The following is a 14,863-nucleotide window of genomic DNA, read 5'->3' on the forward strand; positions in this document are numbered from 1 at the left end:
ATGCTAGTCAACAATCCTTCCTGAGCTAGCCCTCGACATCCCTGATTAGATCTACGAGATAAGGGCCTGTCTTCCCTGATCCAGAGACACATAAATGGCCTCATTCCTTAGACCTAGTAATCAGTAGAATTGCTCACTTGCCCAGTAGGTTTTTTTCAAGGGATCTGCATAAATGCTAGGACAGAGGCTGGAGGTATGTCTCAGTGGTAGAGTGCATGTTTATTTATGGTATACACAAGGCTCTGATGTCTTTTCACCAAGAGTTAAGCAAATAAATTCTGGGACACTTTTTCTTTGAGATGTTATGGCCTGATAATAACTGCTAAACCTGAGTCTCTCAGTTCATGGGTGATAGATGGCATACACACACACACACACACAAAAACTAAGACACAAACAAGGAAAACTATTTAATCTCTGTAATAAACTTCATCCTCACGTTCCTGTTTATCTGACAGCCTCCACAAACTGTTAAAATGGCAGAAACCCATAGGACCACAGAATTCACAGCAAGTTAGCCCAGCCAGTTTGAAAGCCATCGTGGCCCTAGTCCTTGCCAAGGATGATGTGCAGGGGAGGTCTTTCCATTACATGCCTCAAGCCTTGAAGCTCAGGAAGGTTGACCTCTACAGGACTCCTGATGTCTTCTGTTCTTCTGCAGCCTGGCGCCGGGCACTGCGCAGCTGGAAATAATGGTAGGCTCGGACGCTACAGAGGTAACCCCCGTACACAGTGAGGAGCATCATGGAGGCAGAGAAGGTCTTGTAGCCAATGTCAGCTAGCTGCTTGGCAGTTGGCATGTCTTGTCCTACGAAAACAGATTGGAGTTGGTCTCCAGGACAGGCCTCATCTCCTTACTTAGAGCCATTCTTTATCATCTACATCTTCACTTCATTGATAAATCCTAAGCTGGTGATCCCACATGGAGCTCTCTGACTCAAAAGTCTGCATGTCAGGTCCACAGAAGGCTGGGAGTAGGTGCACCTGAATGCTGTCAAGTTAACACTCAGCCATCCTTGCTTGTGCTTTAAAAAGTGATTAGCCCACCCAGACTGTGTGATGGTAATCAAACCTGGGTCCTCTGGAAGAACAGCAAGCACTCTTAACTGCTGAGGCAGTCTCAGAACCACATTTTAATCAGACTACTTAACTGTGGTAGTCAAACTCTACCCTCATGTTAGGACCCAAAGATAACTCAAGGATGTGGGAAAGGGAGGGTCCCACTCCCAGTGTAGTCATGCTGAATAAACCCCCCTTTTCTGTTTTCCACTATTAATCTGGCTTTCACAGTTGGTCTACTGAGACTTGTTAGGGCTGGAAGGGCACAGGCTCTGACCGACCCTCAGGGGACAGTCAGTTAGGGCTACCTGGTAAACAGGAGACTGTCTCTAGTTGGGTCCAGGGTTGAAGTCAAGTTAGTGCGGTGAACTAGGAGAGGGACTCTAGGCAATAGGTAGAAAACACAGGGCGCCAGCAGACTTTAAGCCCCGCAAGATCGGTGTGTCTAGTGTTCTTCCAGGAGAGAGAAAAACAGGTCGCTAAAAGGATCATAGACTCCACACCCCAAAAACAAGAATTAAAATTCTTACAATTTAGACGGTGGGATTAAGAGAATGAGAAGGTAACAAGATCAAGAAAATTCTAGGCACTCGGGCTTTTTTGAGGCAGTCTTGCTCATCACACTAGGTTAGCCTCTTGATCCCCCCTTCTCTGCCCTCTGAGTGCTGGAATCATGGGTGCACCAGCCAGTCACTTAACAATGCTGACACCCAGTTCCACCTTGTTCGCTGACAAAGATCTGAGTATGTGCTAAAATGGGATGTAGCTCAGTTGGCGGACCACTTGTCTAGCATGCACAGAGCCGGAGGTTCAATCCTCGGCACCGCATTAAACGCAAGAGGACATGGTATATGCCGGAAATCCCAGCACTGAGGATGTGGAGGCAGGAGGATCCTAAATTCAACATCATCCTTAGCTACTTAATGAATCCCAGGCCAGTATGAGATCCTGTCGAAAAAAAAGGGAGGGGGGGTTTGATACAAACAGAAGCAAATCCAGGACAGACTCTGAAAAACTGAAATTGTAGAGCTGGGCGTCGGTGGCGCACGCCTTTAATCCCAGCACTCGGGAGGCAGAGGCAGGCGGATCTCTGTGAGTTCGAGGCCAGCCTGGTCTAAAGAGCGAGTTCCAGGACAGCCTCCAAAACAAGACAGAGAAACCCTGTCTCGAAAAACCAAAAAAAAAAAAAAGTGAAATTGTAGGCACAGGCACAAGGATCGACTTTGGAAACAAAAGAAACTTTGGAGACTGGCAGAATGTTTTCACCTGATGGGCTTTTTTTTTTCCCCAGAAGTTGTTAGAAAATGTAGGGATGGACTGCAGGTTACAGTAAAGCAAGAAAAATATGGGAAGACTAATCATGATAAATGCCATAGAGGTGCAATTTGCAGGGGTTTTGTGACCCTATGGTATTCTGCCCTCTAACGTCAGAGAGCTCAAGACTCATGTTTCTGGAAAATTCAGAGCCCCTCAAGACGGACCTCTCGCTCTAGTTCTGGGTGTAATCCGAGGCTCAAAGAGTCAAACACAGACACACACACACACACACACACACACACACACACACAAATCGCAGCCCTAAAAAACAATCACCCGAACTGAGGTTCAGTCACTTAGCCGTCTTAGGAGGTATCTGGTGTCCGGAGAAAACAGCTCCTGACTCAAGCTGAAAAGGTAAGCTATGGACCCCACAGTCTGTCGGATAAGCAGCAGGTGAAGACCGCAGAGACGCGGCTTTGTGGGATCCTGAGAAGCTGTCGGAAGGCTGTGGGTTTGGGCTGCATTTACAGGAACCGGCAGATTAGAAGAGGAAGGGCAGTCGGGCCGCAGTCACGCCATGAAGGCGGTAGTGCCCAGGCAGTCAGGGGACCCGTCGGTCGCGGTCACCCTGCAGGGCAGGATCGAGCGCAGCAAACGCGGGAGCAGCGCGCTCTCAAGGGCACAGGCCGAAGACTAGCGGCGAGCGGAGGAGCCGGGGAGCGGGCGAACAGGCCCGCGGCCTACCTGGATGTTGCAGCTCGGCCGCGTCAGAACGCTTCCTACTCAGTCTGCCACTTGCAGTTAGATTCGCACGGCAGAAACCACCCGGACAACCTCAGTCTCTGGTGCGGAGCCCTGGCCGTGACCCCCACAAATCCTGTGAAAACCCGCCCACTCTGGCGGGAGCCGGTTCAGAACTTCCGGCTTCCGCCTCGCTCTTCCTGGCTCCGGATGCTTAGACTAGTCTTCCTTTCCGGAAGGCCCATTGAATTCTGGGAGTTGTGGTTCCGCTCCATCAAGAGCATTTGCTTGGCGCCCCAAACTTGGAAAACCGGGAAATTTTTAGCTCAGAACCAGCCAATCTGCAGTTAGGTGCTGTGACGTAAACTGTAGCTAGGGAGATTCTCTTGAACTTCTCTAGAGATGGACCGCGCGCCCCCTAGTGCTTGGGGCGGGCTTTCACTGAGTGATCCTGCTGTGGCCGACCTCAGGTAGGTACCGGTACTATGAGGCCACAGCATCACGAGGGGTGCCTCGCTAGTGGTTCTGCCTTGTGCGCGACCTCCTCGTATGCAGGCGGCATGACAGAGCCCCTAAGTAGCGCTGGGAAGACTGGGTGACAGCTTGGGTGGAGGAGCGGATAGGAGGCGCAGGCGCAAGCGGGGGCGACGGGAGAGAGGACAGGGGAGAGTGGATGTCATTGTTGGTCTGCCGATTTATGTCCGAGTGTGGCTGCTGCTATGTAAGAACGATACTTTTTTCACTTGTCTTACATTGAGTAAAACATGCATGCAGTGATACATGACCCTGCCACCTGCGCCGCCGCAAAAACCCTGCTAACTTTTCCAGTTTCTGGGAGGAAAAAAAAAAAACACACACACTTTATTGGGTGGACAAGTGGCCTGACAGAAGACCTCAGGTTCACAGGTGACTGACCGAGCAGAGTAGAGGTGTTGTAATCTGTGTCTGCATCCTACCCCAGCCTCCTGGGGACAGCTCTGAATTCAGTCAATGCGTGGGAGGGTTCCGGCTCAGTCAGGAGGGATGAAAGGGCTCCTTCTCTTCACCTATCCCGACCTTCGCTGGTAAGACCGAATTCTTAAAGGCTGGGAGCAGAGAGGAGCCTGGCACCTTAGTGTGTTAAACATAAAGCTGGCCAGGGCCACCGGCTGCCAGTTACTGCCACACACGAAATAGAGAGCCCTGCTGGAGAGAAAAGCCTCTCAACTCTCAGGGCCTATTTATAGCTGGGGCTCCCGGCTGCTGATCTGTGACATTTTCCCGCTGCCCCAACCTTGGAAAAAGGCCAGTGCCCACTACTTCCCATCCCCCTTCTGTTCTGTGCTGCTTGCAGTGTCCCTCCCTTAGCTTTCCCAGCTCCTGGTGTGTGTGGTTAGTACTTCACCGGGACCTCATTCCAAAGAGAGCTGGCACTGAACTCTCAAGAGCCACCAACCATGTGGAAACCTACTGAACCATCATTGAGCTCCTCCTTGGCCCCAAGCCTCCAGATACTGGCTGGCACTCCTGGCTGTGTCTCAGAACAGCTGAAAGAGGTACTGGGCTGGGCAAGAGGAAGGGGCAGAGTCAAGCCTATGGGATGCAGGAGCTGATGAGGTTAAGCTATGAACCCTAAATACATTGCGTTAGACAAGAAGGTGGTGATGCTCCCAAAGAGAAGCGGCCGTGTGGGGAGGACCTGAGAAGAGAGAGATGGGATTGGGATACCTTCTTCAAAGTGTCAACCCGAGGATAGGCCGCCCGGCACTTCCCCCAGTCGGAGCTACTGACTAGGGAGGGGGCGGGACAAATAAGAAGGTCAGAGGAGCCTGCGTGATCTGAGCCTGCTATGAAAAAGTGTAGCTCGGTCAGCAGATTACGTTCCTGCTCCCCAAAGAGGGTGCTGGCGGCTGGGTGCGGGCAAGAAAAAACCTGGAAAGGTCACACAGGGTGGAGAGGCGCTGGCAAAGCTCTAGGAACCAGGAAGTCGGCTGGGAAGCATGGCAAGCCCCCGGGGGCCAGAGATGCCAGTGTGGAGCAATTCTTGTTCCAGGGTAGCCTGGGGGAGGGGAAACAGAATGAGCAGAGGCTTCTGAGGACGCAATTGTTGCTAGGAGAAGTGAGAAGGGAGTTGTTTGAGGTCTTTGTATTTTGCTAACAAACACTAAGATCACTGATCTGCGTGGGGCCTCGCAGAGGTCAGCCACTGGGGTCTGTCAGCTCAGGTGCCCGGACCCTTCCCTTGGCAGCCTTTGCCTTCCTGTGGCTGAAGCACTTCTTCAGTCTTTTTTTTTTTTTTTTTTTTTTTTTTTTTGGTTTTTTGAGACAGGGTTTCTCTGTGGCTTTGGAGGTTGTCCTGGAACTCACTTTGTAGACCAGGCTGGCCTCGAACTCACAGAGATCTGCCTGCCTCTGCCTCCCGAGTGCTGGGATTAAAGGCGTGCGCTACCAATGCCCGGCTAGTTCTTCAGTCATCTAGTGGGGCTTGGGATACATTCCCAGTGTGTGTGAGGCAGCAATCGGCAGCCCTTGACCCCGCACCTTCCCTTCCCCCCACCCTGCCCCTGGAGCAGGCAGCCCTGGGGCTTGATTCTAAGCTTCCCAGAGGCCAGTGAGCCAGCCGATTCTTCAGGAGGCTCTGTGGGCCGTTCAGTATCTCCAGGTGTGGAGCTAAGCCCCACAACCTCCCGTCCTCAGTGTCCTCCAGTGAGCACCCTGCTGGCTGGGGAGTCCTGGAGAGCACTCTGATGACAGGTGTCACAGCTTCTGCTTGTCTCCGTTGAGGCAAAGGAGCTGCCTGTCCTGGGCCCTGGCCCCACTCACATGTGTTCTGGGTGGTTCTGCAGGCAGCGGATGAACTCACCCACTGGCTGACCCTCGTAGCACACTTTGTACACAGCAGTGAACAAGGGAAACCTAGAATGAGAAGGAGGCTCAGCTTAGCCCGTTACTCTCAACCACCCTCTAACACCACACCCACCCAGTCCAGACCCAAGGGCTAACCCACACTTCCCTAGCCTCCAGCCTCAGGAGTTCAGGCAGACACCAGTACCACCTGCGGGGAATCTGAATTCCTAGCCATAGGATTTGGGGGTGCTGTCTGCCCTGATCCTTACCATACTGTACTTGCTTATCTGAGTCCCAGGCTTTAAGACATTTCTGTTTCTGACTGAGTAACCCATTTAACTCTGGACCTCAGTGTCACTGGCTGTGAAATGGGTCCAGTGTGATAAAGTCGCAAAGATGTAGTTGTTTACGCTTCACGAGGCCGTACACTGTGCCAGCTACTTCTGGTCGTCCTTCAGTGGCTATTTCCTGTACCCAGAGCCGTGAGCTATTCTTCTGAACCTGTACCACACTCTTTTCATCTGGGATTCCCTCTGAGTTTCCAGGAACACTCTGAGGCAGAGCCCAGCCTCCTCAGCACCCAGGACAGGTGTCCGGGGGACAGAAATGGTGGTGTTAGGGGAAAGGACAAAGGGGTACAACAGTCAAATGAGTTTTCCTGTCCTAGAACTCCAGCTCCTAGGGCAGGGGTCAAGGAGGAAACAACAGACAGGGGAGGGTCCACACAGCCAGTGTAAGGATCACGACACAGAGTGCTCTCCAGAGGGTGAGCTGGCTGAAGATGCTCGGAAGCCCGGACTCTCCAGGCTCTCTCTGTTCATCGTGCGGCTGTGTGTATGTGGTTCAGGAAGATGGGGAAGAGGGTAGCAATCAGCTTCTGGCTGCCCCCCCCTCGGCTGTGGCAAACACTCACTTGTCCACCAGGCCCTTGTGTTGGAGGATGCTGTGGAGCTCCCGGGCTGTCTGGGGCCCCTGCAGCTTCTGCCCATTCAGCATCTCTTTCTCCAGCTGCTCAATGGACTGTGAAGAAGATGGCATGTGGGTGGAGGTGGGCAAGGCTGCCCGAGCAGGAAAAGCTGGTGGTCACTGGGAATTGGGATCTTGTGGGGAGGGGTTTGGGGATGCTCAGAGCAATCTCCCCTTCCCGGTGATTGAACCCAGGGCCTCAAGCAGACTCAGTATAGTAAGTGCTTGCTTTACCACTGAGCAGCGTTCCAGGCTGCATAGCCTTGTGGGCGTCATTCTCCTGCTTCAACCTCCCAGGTGCACCGTGCACAGGCACCTCCCTGCTGACCACCCCCACCTTGACACCTGCGTGCCTACCTTTCCAGTGCGAGCAAAGGCCTCTGCCACCTTTCGGTTCCGCCCTCCATAGCAGGTAGTGATAAGATCAGCAATGCCGCAGCTCTCCAGGAAGGTGGCGGAGGACACAGAGCCACTGCAGAAGAGCTTGGCAAAGGCGATCATCTCCATGAGCCCCAGCCGGATCACTGCCGCCTTGGTGTTGTCACCAAAGCCAAGCCCATCACAGAAGCCAGCCCCAACGGCCACTATATTCTTTGAGGAATAGAGGTCATGGGTGAGAAAGTTTCCTCTCCAGCGACTCCCTGTGCTATCATATTAGCCATGACACGCCCACTCAGTGAAGTATGATGTGGCCTCCTAAACTGTGTCCTCTGCCTACTGATTTCCCATTTAAAGAAAGCATGCCTATTCCTCTCTCTCTCTCTCTCTCTCTCTCTCTCTCTCTCTCTCTCTCTCTCTCTCTCTCTCTCGCTCTCTCTGTGTGTGTGTGTGTGTGCACACGCGCCAGTATATATCTGGGTGTCTATGTGTGTAGAAGCCAAAGATTGACATTAAGTATTTTCCGCAATCACTTTCCACCTGTATTATTATTATTTTGCCAGACATGAACCTTAGCAGGCCTAAAACTCACTCTGTAGACCAGGCTGGCCTCAAACTCACAGAAATCTGCCTGCCTTTGCCTCCTAAGGGATGGGATTAAAGGTGTGCTTTACCATGCCCAGACAACCTTGTTTTTGAGACAGCATCTCTCTGTGAACCTAGAGTTCATGGGTTGAGCTTGACTGGCTGGCCAGCAGGCCCCAAAAACCTTCTGCCTCTGCTTCCTCACTGTTGGAATTATAAATGCACCATTGAGCCTGGCTGTTTAACCACTGGCCTTGTTTTGTTTTATTTTTAATTATTTATTTTTATTGACATTGATGTTTTTGCTGGCATGTATCTCTGTATCTCTGTGTGAGGTGTCAGATCTTGGAGCCATCTCTCCAGCCCCTTTTCTTTTCTTTCTTTCTTTCTTTTCTTTTCTTTTCTTTCTTTTTTTTTTTTTTTTTTTTTTTGAGACAGGGTTTCTCTGTTTTGTTTTGGAGACTGTCCTGGAACTCGCTCTGTACACCAAACCTGGAACTCACAGAGCTCTGCCTGCCTCTGTCTCCCGAGTGCTGGGATTAAAGGCATGTGCCACCAACACCTGGCTCCCCTTTTCTTTTTAGGCAGTGTCTCACTGTGTGTCCCTGACTGTCCTCAAGCTCACAGATATTTTCTTGCCTCTCCCAAGTGCGGATTAAAGGTACATGCCGCCACAGTTCTGGCCATAAACTTTTTGGGTACCCTGAGCATCTTGTTTCCCATTAACCTGGACATTTCTTTGGCATGGACCACCACATGGACCCAGGGCTGAGTATGTCTCAAAGGAGCGCTAAGGAGACTAGAAGAAGAGCCCACTGCTGGGTGGATACGAATCAGTAGGCCCAGTTACCCTGGCCTCGAGTAAGGGTCTTCTATGTAAGGGAAGATGTGATGTGGGAATGGGAATATTGACCAAGTGCAGGAGCTAAGCCGGGCCCTCTGGAGACCACTCCCCACTCCAAAGCTGCCCCTGTACCCTCTCACCTTCAAGGCCCCACAGATCTCCACTGTGTCCACCTCTTGTACCACAGTGATGCGAAAGTTAGGTGTCTGCATCAGCTCCTTCAGGAGCTGTCCCTGGGCAGAATCCTTGCAGCCTAGAGTGGAGAAGGGGTAAGGCTTTGAAGGAAAACACTTTATCTTCAAGGTGGGCTCTTGCCATGTTCCTGGAACTCCCGGGCTCAAGAAATCTTGCTGCTTCAGTCTCTTGAGCAGCGGGGACTACAGGTACACACCACTGCACAGGTACGCAGCAATGGGAAAGTGAACTGTCCCTCACACACCAGTCAAAGCAAGCCACACAGCCCCTCCCTGGGGCGTCCACCCTCCCGCAGCTCTGATGCTTTCTCCTTCCTAGGCCCTGTGGGATTAGCTAAGGGGCTCGGGAAGCAGCCAGAGCTTCATGGTGTGTGCAGGGGCTCTCACCAATGGTTGTTTCACAGAACTTCTCATCAGCCACCTCGCTGGCAATGTTGGCCCCCATCAGCACACTCATGGGGATGCCAAGGCGTTCCCCAATCACTTCAGAGATGAGCTTCAGTCCGTTGGGGCCCTCGTCTACCCCCTGGGCATAGGATGAGGCTCAGGCCGGCTGTCCTTCACACCCAGCTGAGGGCTTCTCTCCCAAGGCCACTGCTTCTCTGTGCCTCTCTCCAGTGGTCCTGCCCCGACACCACCCAGCCTAGACTTGCTATGAGGACAGTCGACAGCAGTGACCACCAGTCTCATCAAACTCCCCCCCCCACTCTCAACCAACGTTCCTCTCCAAAGTAGTGTATTCCTTACATCCCAAAGAACTCTCTAGACACCCAAACCACTTCTAGCCCAAGGACTGCTTCAAACTAGCTGCCTCACCATCTCCCAAGACAGCTCACCTCAGCTCCCTCAGCTTCCATGCCTCCTAAACTTCTCTAGCACATGTCTCCGTTACTGTGTCGTCTTCCTCAAGCAACCTGGCAGTTGACTCTTCTTTTCTCCTCTCCTCCACTCTCATGCATGCTAAGGAAATTCTCCACCACTAAGCCACACTTGCAGCCCCAACTGCTTTCTTAGTTCGCCCTAAAGCCAGGCCCTCTCATCTCTGAACTCTTTCTGCACCCCACCCCCACAAAGGGGTCTTTGGTACCTTAATAAGAGATATGCCAATAGTATTGGCCTTCAAGTGGCCCCTGAGCTGGTCACAGATCTTGCCAATGAACTGATGGGGCACCACAAAGATCAGGATGTCAGCATCTGCTGCAGCCTGGACAACATCTGGGACAGCCACCTGTGGGGAGACCAGATGCTCATGTGCCTGGCGGCCCTCTCCTAGTCCCTAGGGGACTCATTCAGAATATCTTCAAGTGGTGGTGCTGCGGGGGTTGGGGGGGTGGCATTTGAGACTGAACTGGAAGACCAGAACTTCTTGTATTCTGTCCCCAACTGTCCTGCCCCCTACACTACAGCTCTCCTGGGTCCTTGAGACCTCCTGGAGCACTCCTCACTACAGCCACACTCTTGGCCCTTGGCTATGGGTCAGTGAAGACTGCCAAAGGCAGCCTAGGCTTGGCAGGAGGAAGAGGCCAAGTCAGATTTCATCACTGCTTCTTAGGGGCCCTAACTTGGCAGGGAGAACCCGGATCTTTCTGCCTATTCCCTGCTCCCCCTTTTCTAGGCAAGGAGAGTTCCATATGGATTTGACCAAAGACCAAAAGTCCACTGATCAGCCTTCAAATCTGCTAATAACCAGTGAATGAGTAACAGGATTAGAGTTCAGGGCAGGCACGAGAGACTGGACCCAAGTCTAGGAGCCTAAGAACCAGCCTTTGGTTGCCACAGAGACCAACTTCTCCCTCTCCCGTCCTTTTCTCAGCTCGGCATCTATAAGGGGTGTACATTCAGATTCCAAAGAGTGCCCAAAAGGAGCAATTTAGGTGCTGCATGCCCGAGGGTACTCCAGGCCTGGAGTATCCCACCTGAGATACTCCCCCAGGCCTGCTGGCACCTAAAGTGGCCTCCTTTATGGAGGAGACCCCTGGAAGTCAGATTTGAGCACTGCACACCCTCCATAGCTCCCCTCTCTCCTCCCAGTGAGTGGGGGCTCACCACATTGGGGGGGCAGCTTATGCCCTGGCAGATATTTAACATTCTCATGCTGCGTGTTGATGATCTCAGTTAGCTTCCTGCCCCCGATGTCTTCCTCAAACACCCATATAGTCACCCGTGGGTCAAAGTGTGCCAGCCGAGCCGCATTGCTACCCACGATCTTGGCAATGGCTGAGCCCCTGTTGGGAGGGGAAACACAGAAAAGCGTAGTGGGAGGAAGGGAGGAAACAGCCTCCTGGGTAGGACCTCAAAAAGCTTGTTGGATTTTTTACATCTTACCTCTCATGTCACCCCCCACCCCACCCCCATCTCCTGTGAAAAATGTGCCCCCCCACGATTGGCAATAGAGAGGAGATTCAGCCTATCCTAGTCTTTGCTGTTGGGGAGGTGGGCCAACTTTCTGACCCCACCCCGAGCCCTAGCAGCTTTTCAGGCAGGGAAGGGAACAGAGCTCTCTGCTCACCCTCCTATGGCGAACAGGTGCAGCTGCCCAGGCAGGCACAGCGAGGGAAGGCTGGGCACAGTGTGTCCTGTGCGCAGTAAGCACTGGAGATAGCCCCAGGAGTTCAGCAGGCTCCGGGGGCTTTCCTACCCTCTGCCTGTTTTCCGCCCACCTAGACTCCCTTTGGAGAGCCCCTCTGCCCTTGGGGGAACCTGCCCTTCACCCATGCCCTTCACAGAACTGCTTACCAGTTTCCGGAGCCGACAATGCAGACTTTCTTGCCAGCCATGGTGCCGCTTCTAGCTTCTCTGCCCCAGCGGGTGTGGGATCTGAGTATTTAACTCCACCACACGTGGGTGCAGCCAAGCTCCGCCTCTGAGGTGGCCCAGAGACTGACGCCTAGGAATAGGGAGTCTGGCCCAGAGAAAGGCGAGTAAAAGGGTAGAGACCGGTGGGGAACAGGAATGGGGCAGAAGCCAAACCAGCTTTTCCTCTCTGGTTTGCAGTGGATGGTGCTGGCCAGTTTGCTCCCTTGGCCTCTGTTTAGTTTCCCACCTACTTGCAATGGGCTCATCTTGAGGCTGGCCAAGAACCAGTCCCCACTATTCCCTCGGTCCCCAACACTGAAATAAATTGCAACTAGCAGGTTTGGGCATGGTGTGCGGGTCTTTAATCCCAGAGCTTGGGTGGCAGAAGCAAGATCTCTATGAGTTCAAGTCCAACCTGGTCTACAAAATGAGATCTTGTCTCAAAAAAAGAAAGGACGAGGGGAAAAAGGAACTAGCATTAGTGACAAATGGAGGGATGTTTTCAAAAGCAGGCTCGTCATCGAACGCTAGCACACACCTCCCTGGCTGCTCCAACTTTGTTCTTGCATATTCATTCTCATGGTGTTAACCCCATCACAGGCTCTGGGTGAGGGGGTAAGGGAATGTGAGCCCACTTCTAGGGGGGATACCCCCACAAGGTGAGAGGCCACTTTAGGGTACCCCAGGCCAAGGATAAGCTATCCCAGGAGAAGCTGGGAGTGGTGGCACACACCTTTAATCCTAGCATTTGGGAAGCAGAGGCAGGTGGTTTTATGAGTTTGAGGCCAGCCTGGTCTACATAGTTCCAGGACTGCCAGGGCTACACAGAGAAACCCTGTCTTGAAAAACCAAAAAGAACAAGGTCATCTTGATTCATATCAGGAACTCCCAATGAGTCCCTTCACCTCAGATAATCCTCATTTGAAGGTCTATAAAGGGAAGGCAAGGGAGATCAAAGGTAGGCCTCTGTTGCCACGTGGTCCACAGTTCTTCCAGGCTTCAGGAAGGACAGACTGGTGGTGACCCGCATGTGTACTGTCCCAGAGAAGCTTGCTGCTTTCTTCACTTCCCTCTCTGGTTCTGCCGACCCCACTGGGACCCTTAAGTTAAATAGGTAGCTTACAGAGACCAGAAAGGAGAATGCAGGCTTACAGCAGCGCTGTCTAACACTCAGGGGTGGCTGTGTCTCTAGGAGCTATGTGGTCTCTGATGCCCATGTGTGACTTTGGGGGAAGGGGGAGGGAGAATGCCAGCCCACACCCAGCGGTTAGGGCTCCATGACATCCACAGCCATCTGTTTGACTAAGGGGAGGAGCTTGGGTTTCCAAGCCACTCTGGAAAGCACAGGGCAGGCTCCTCACCCTCCAGTGCTGCACCTTGACCCACAGGGCAGACGCCACTGTATGCTCATGTGCAGACCTCCTGGCTTGGCAAACCAGTAAGCACGTGTTGCTATTCCCCAGGCTACCACTGGCCAGTAACAGTAATAGCACTAGGTTAGAGGGGAGACTTGGTGTAATCAGTGGTAAAGAGTAAGTGGGTAGGAAGTCAAGACTGGAAGCATGTCTTTTCTCAGTCCAGGGATTCCACAGAAAAAGCCCACCATATTATCATGGCCAGGCAGTCCCTATAATGGGGACAAACATGAATCGGTTGTTTTTCATCTAACTTGCCTCTAATGCAGAACTAGCCTCCCACAGACCACTCCTTTATCACACTGGCACTGAGATGAAGGCACCAGTGCCAGGCTGCCAGCTGGGAGCCTGATTATGAGCGGTGGAAGAGAAAGGATGTTCCTGTCCCTGGCACCTATGATAGGAACCCTAAAGAATGGGCATTCATGCATGAGATGAATGCCTTGTTTTTGCCCCTCCAATCCCATTAGGTAGTGTAGAGAAACAAAGCACATGGCCATTTGCATGGGAATAAAGGGGGTGCTTGTTACAGAAGTTGTCTGTATCACTGAAGCTTCTCTAAGAGCAAGCTGTAGAGTACCTGCTTGAAATTCATCTGTCACTCATTACATATGCAATTAGCCTGGGTAAGGACAGATGCCATCTCGGTGCCCTTGACATCCCATTTCTCTATTCCAAGTTATTTACCCCTCTTTCCCTTCTCAATTCTGAGGAACCAGTTTGTTCTAGATTGTGAGCGGACAGACAATGCAGGCATATTTCCACCCATCTACTCAATGGGAATTTTATTTTTGTGAGACAGGGTCTATGTAGTCCTGGCCTTGAACTCACAGAATCCTCCTGCTTCTGCCTTCCAAGTGCTGGGATTAAAGGGTGTGCTGCTACGCCGCACTGATGGGTAAGATTTGTAACGGTGACTTCAGAATACAGCAGCACTCACTGCTCCTCACTCTCTTCCTGGACAAGAGCACAGAAGTGAGCCACCAGGTGGAAGAAGGCAGAACTGCAAGCATGTCATACTTTTAGTAAGGGGAATTAAGATTCCTAAGCAGCAGCCAAGCAGCCCTCTTACTCAACACAAGGATAAAGCAACCATTCTACACTGGATTTAAGAACAGACTTCTGCCGGGCGGTGGTGGTGCACACCTTTAATCCCAGCACTCGGGAGGCAGAGGCAGGCGGATCTCTGTGAGTTCGAGGCTGGGCTGGACCGATAGCCTCCAAAACAATACAGAGAAACCCTGTCTCGAAAAACCAAAAAAAAAAAAAAAAAAAAAAAGAACTCGCTCTGTAGACCAGCCCAGCCTCGAACTCACAGAGATCCACCTGCCTCTGCCTCCCAAGTGCTGGGATTAAAGGCGTGGCCACCAACACCCGGCGTACCTTGGGTATTGCATTACGCACCTGTAATCTCCATTTGGGGGGCTGAGGCAGGTGGATAGTGTGAGTTTAAGGTCAACCTTGGTGACATACAAACCCCCCCATCACTAGAATACAACACAAAGAAAACCCTGGTATCTTGGGGCCTTAAGTGGAACCTCAGTAAGTATGAGACCAGTATTGATGGTTTTGTACAGAAAATCCAAACGCCTGCTGTCACCAGGGCCTTGGCAATAGCTGCATGGACATGTGCCTTGGGGACAGTAGAGACTGGTTTTATCAACATAAAGGGGCCACAGACACCAAGGACAGGTTGTTTCAGTCATCAAGTGACCTAGAGATTTCAAGGACAAGGGAAAAGCCAGCAGTGCCACTGTCTTGCCCATTCTTGATGGATCGAGATGGGTGCAACCATTCCA

General features: G+C 52.1%; 2 protein-coding genes across 2 annotated transcripts; both read right to left on the reverse strand.

The window, feature by feature from the left end:
• Positions 1–386: 386 nt before the first annotated feature.
• LOC101824930 (cytochrome c oxidase assembly protein COX14) lies at positions 387–3,203 on the reverse strand. Its single transcript, XM_021225548.2, has 2 exons — positions 3,064–3,203; positions 387–808 (listed from the first exon to the last, which is right to left on the reverse strand). The coding sequence occupies exon 2, from the start codon at positions 798–800 to the stop codon at positions 627–629; it is 174 nt and encodes a 57-aa protein (XP_021081207.1). The 5' UTR covers positions 801–808; positions 3,064–3,203; the 3' UTR covers positions 387–626.
• Positions 3,204–5,170: 1,967 nt separating this feature from the next.
• On the reverse strand, positions 5,171–11,733 carry Gpd1 (glycerol-3-phosphate dehydrogenase 1). The gene is given in 9 exon segments (XM_005067233.4): positions 5,171–5,955; positions 6,800–6,906; positions 7,210–7,443; positions 8,800–8,912; positions 9,241–9,379; positions 9,941–10,081; positions 10,900–10,908; positions 10,910–11,078; positions 11,590–11,733. Coding segments are annotated over 9 exon segments (1,050 nt in total). The 5' UTR covers positions 11,631–11,733; the 3' UTR covers positions 5,171–5,858.
• Positions 11,734–14,863: the final 3,130 nt, after the last annotated feature.

This window comes from Mesocricetus auratus, unplaced genomic scaffold, assembly GCF_017639785.1.
Source record: "Mesocricetus auratus isolate SY011 unplaced genomic scaffold, BCM_Maur_2.0 Super-Scaffold_100010, whole genome shotgun sequence".
Taxonomy (NCBI): domain Eukaryota; kingdom Metazoa; phylum Chordata; class Mammalia; order Rodentia; family Cricetidae; genus Mesocricetus; species Mesocricetus auratus.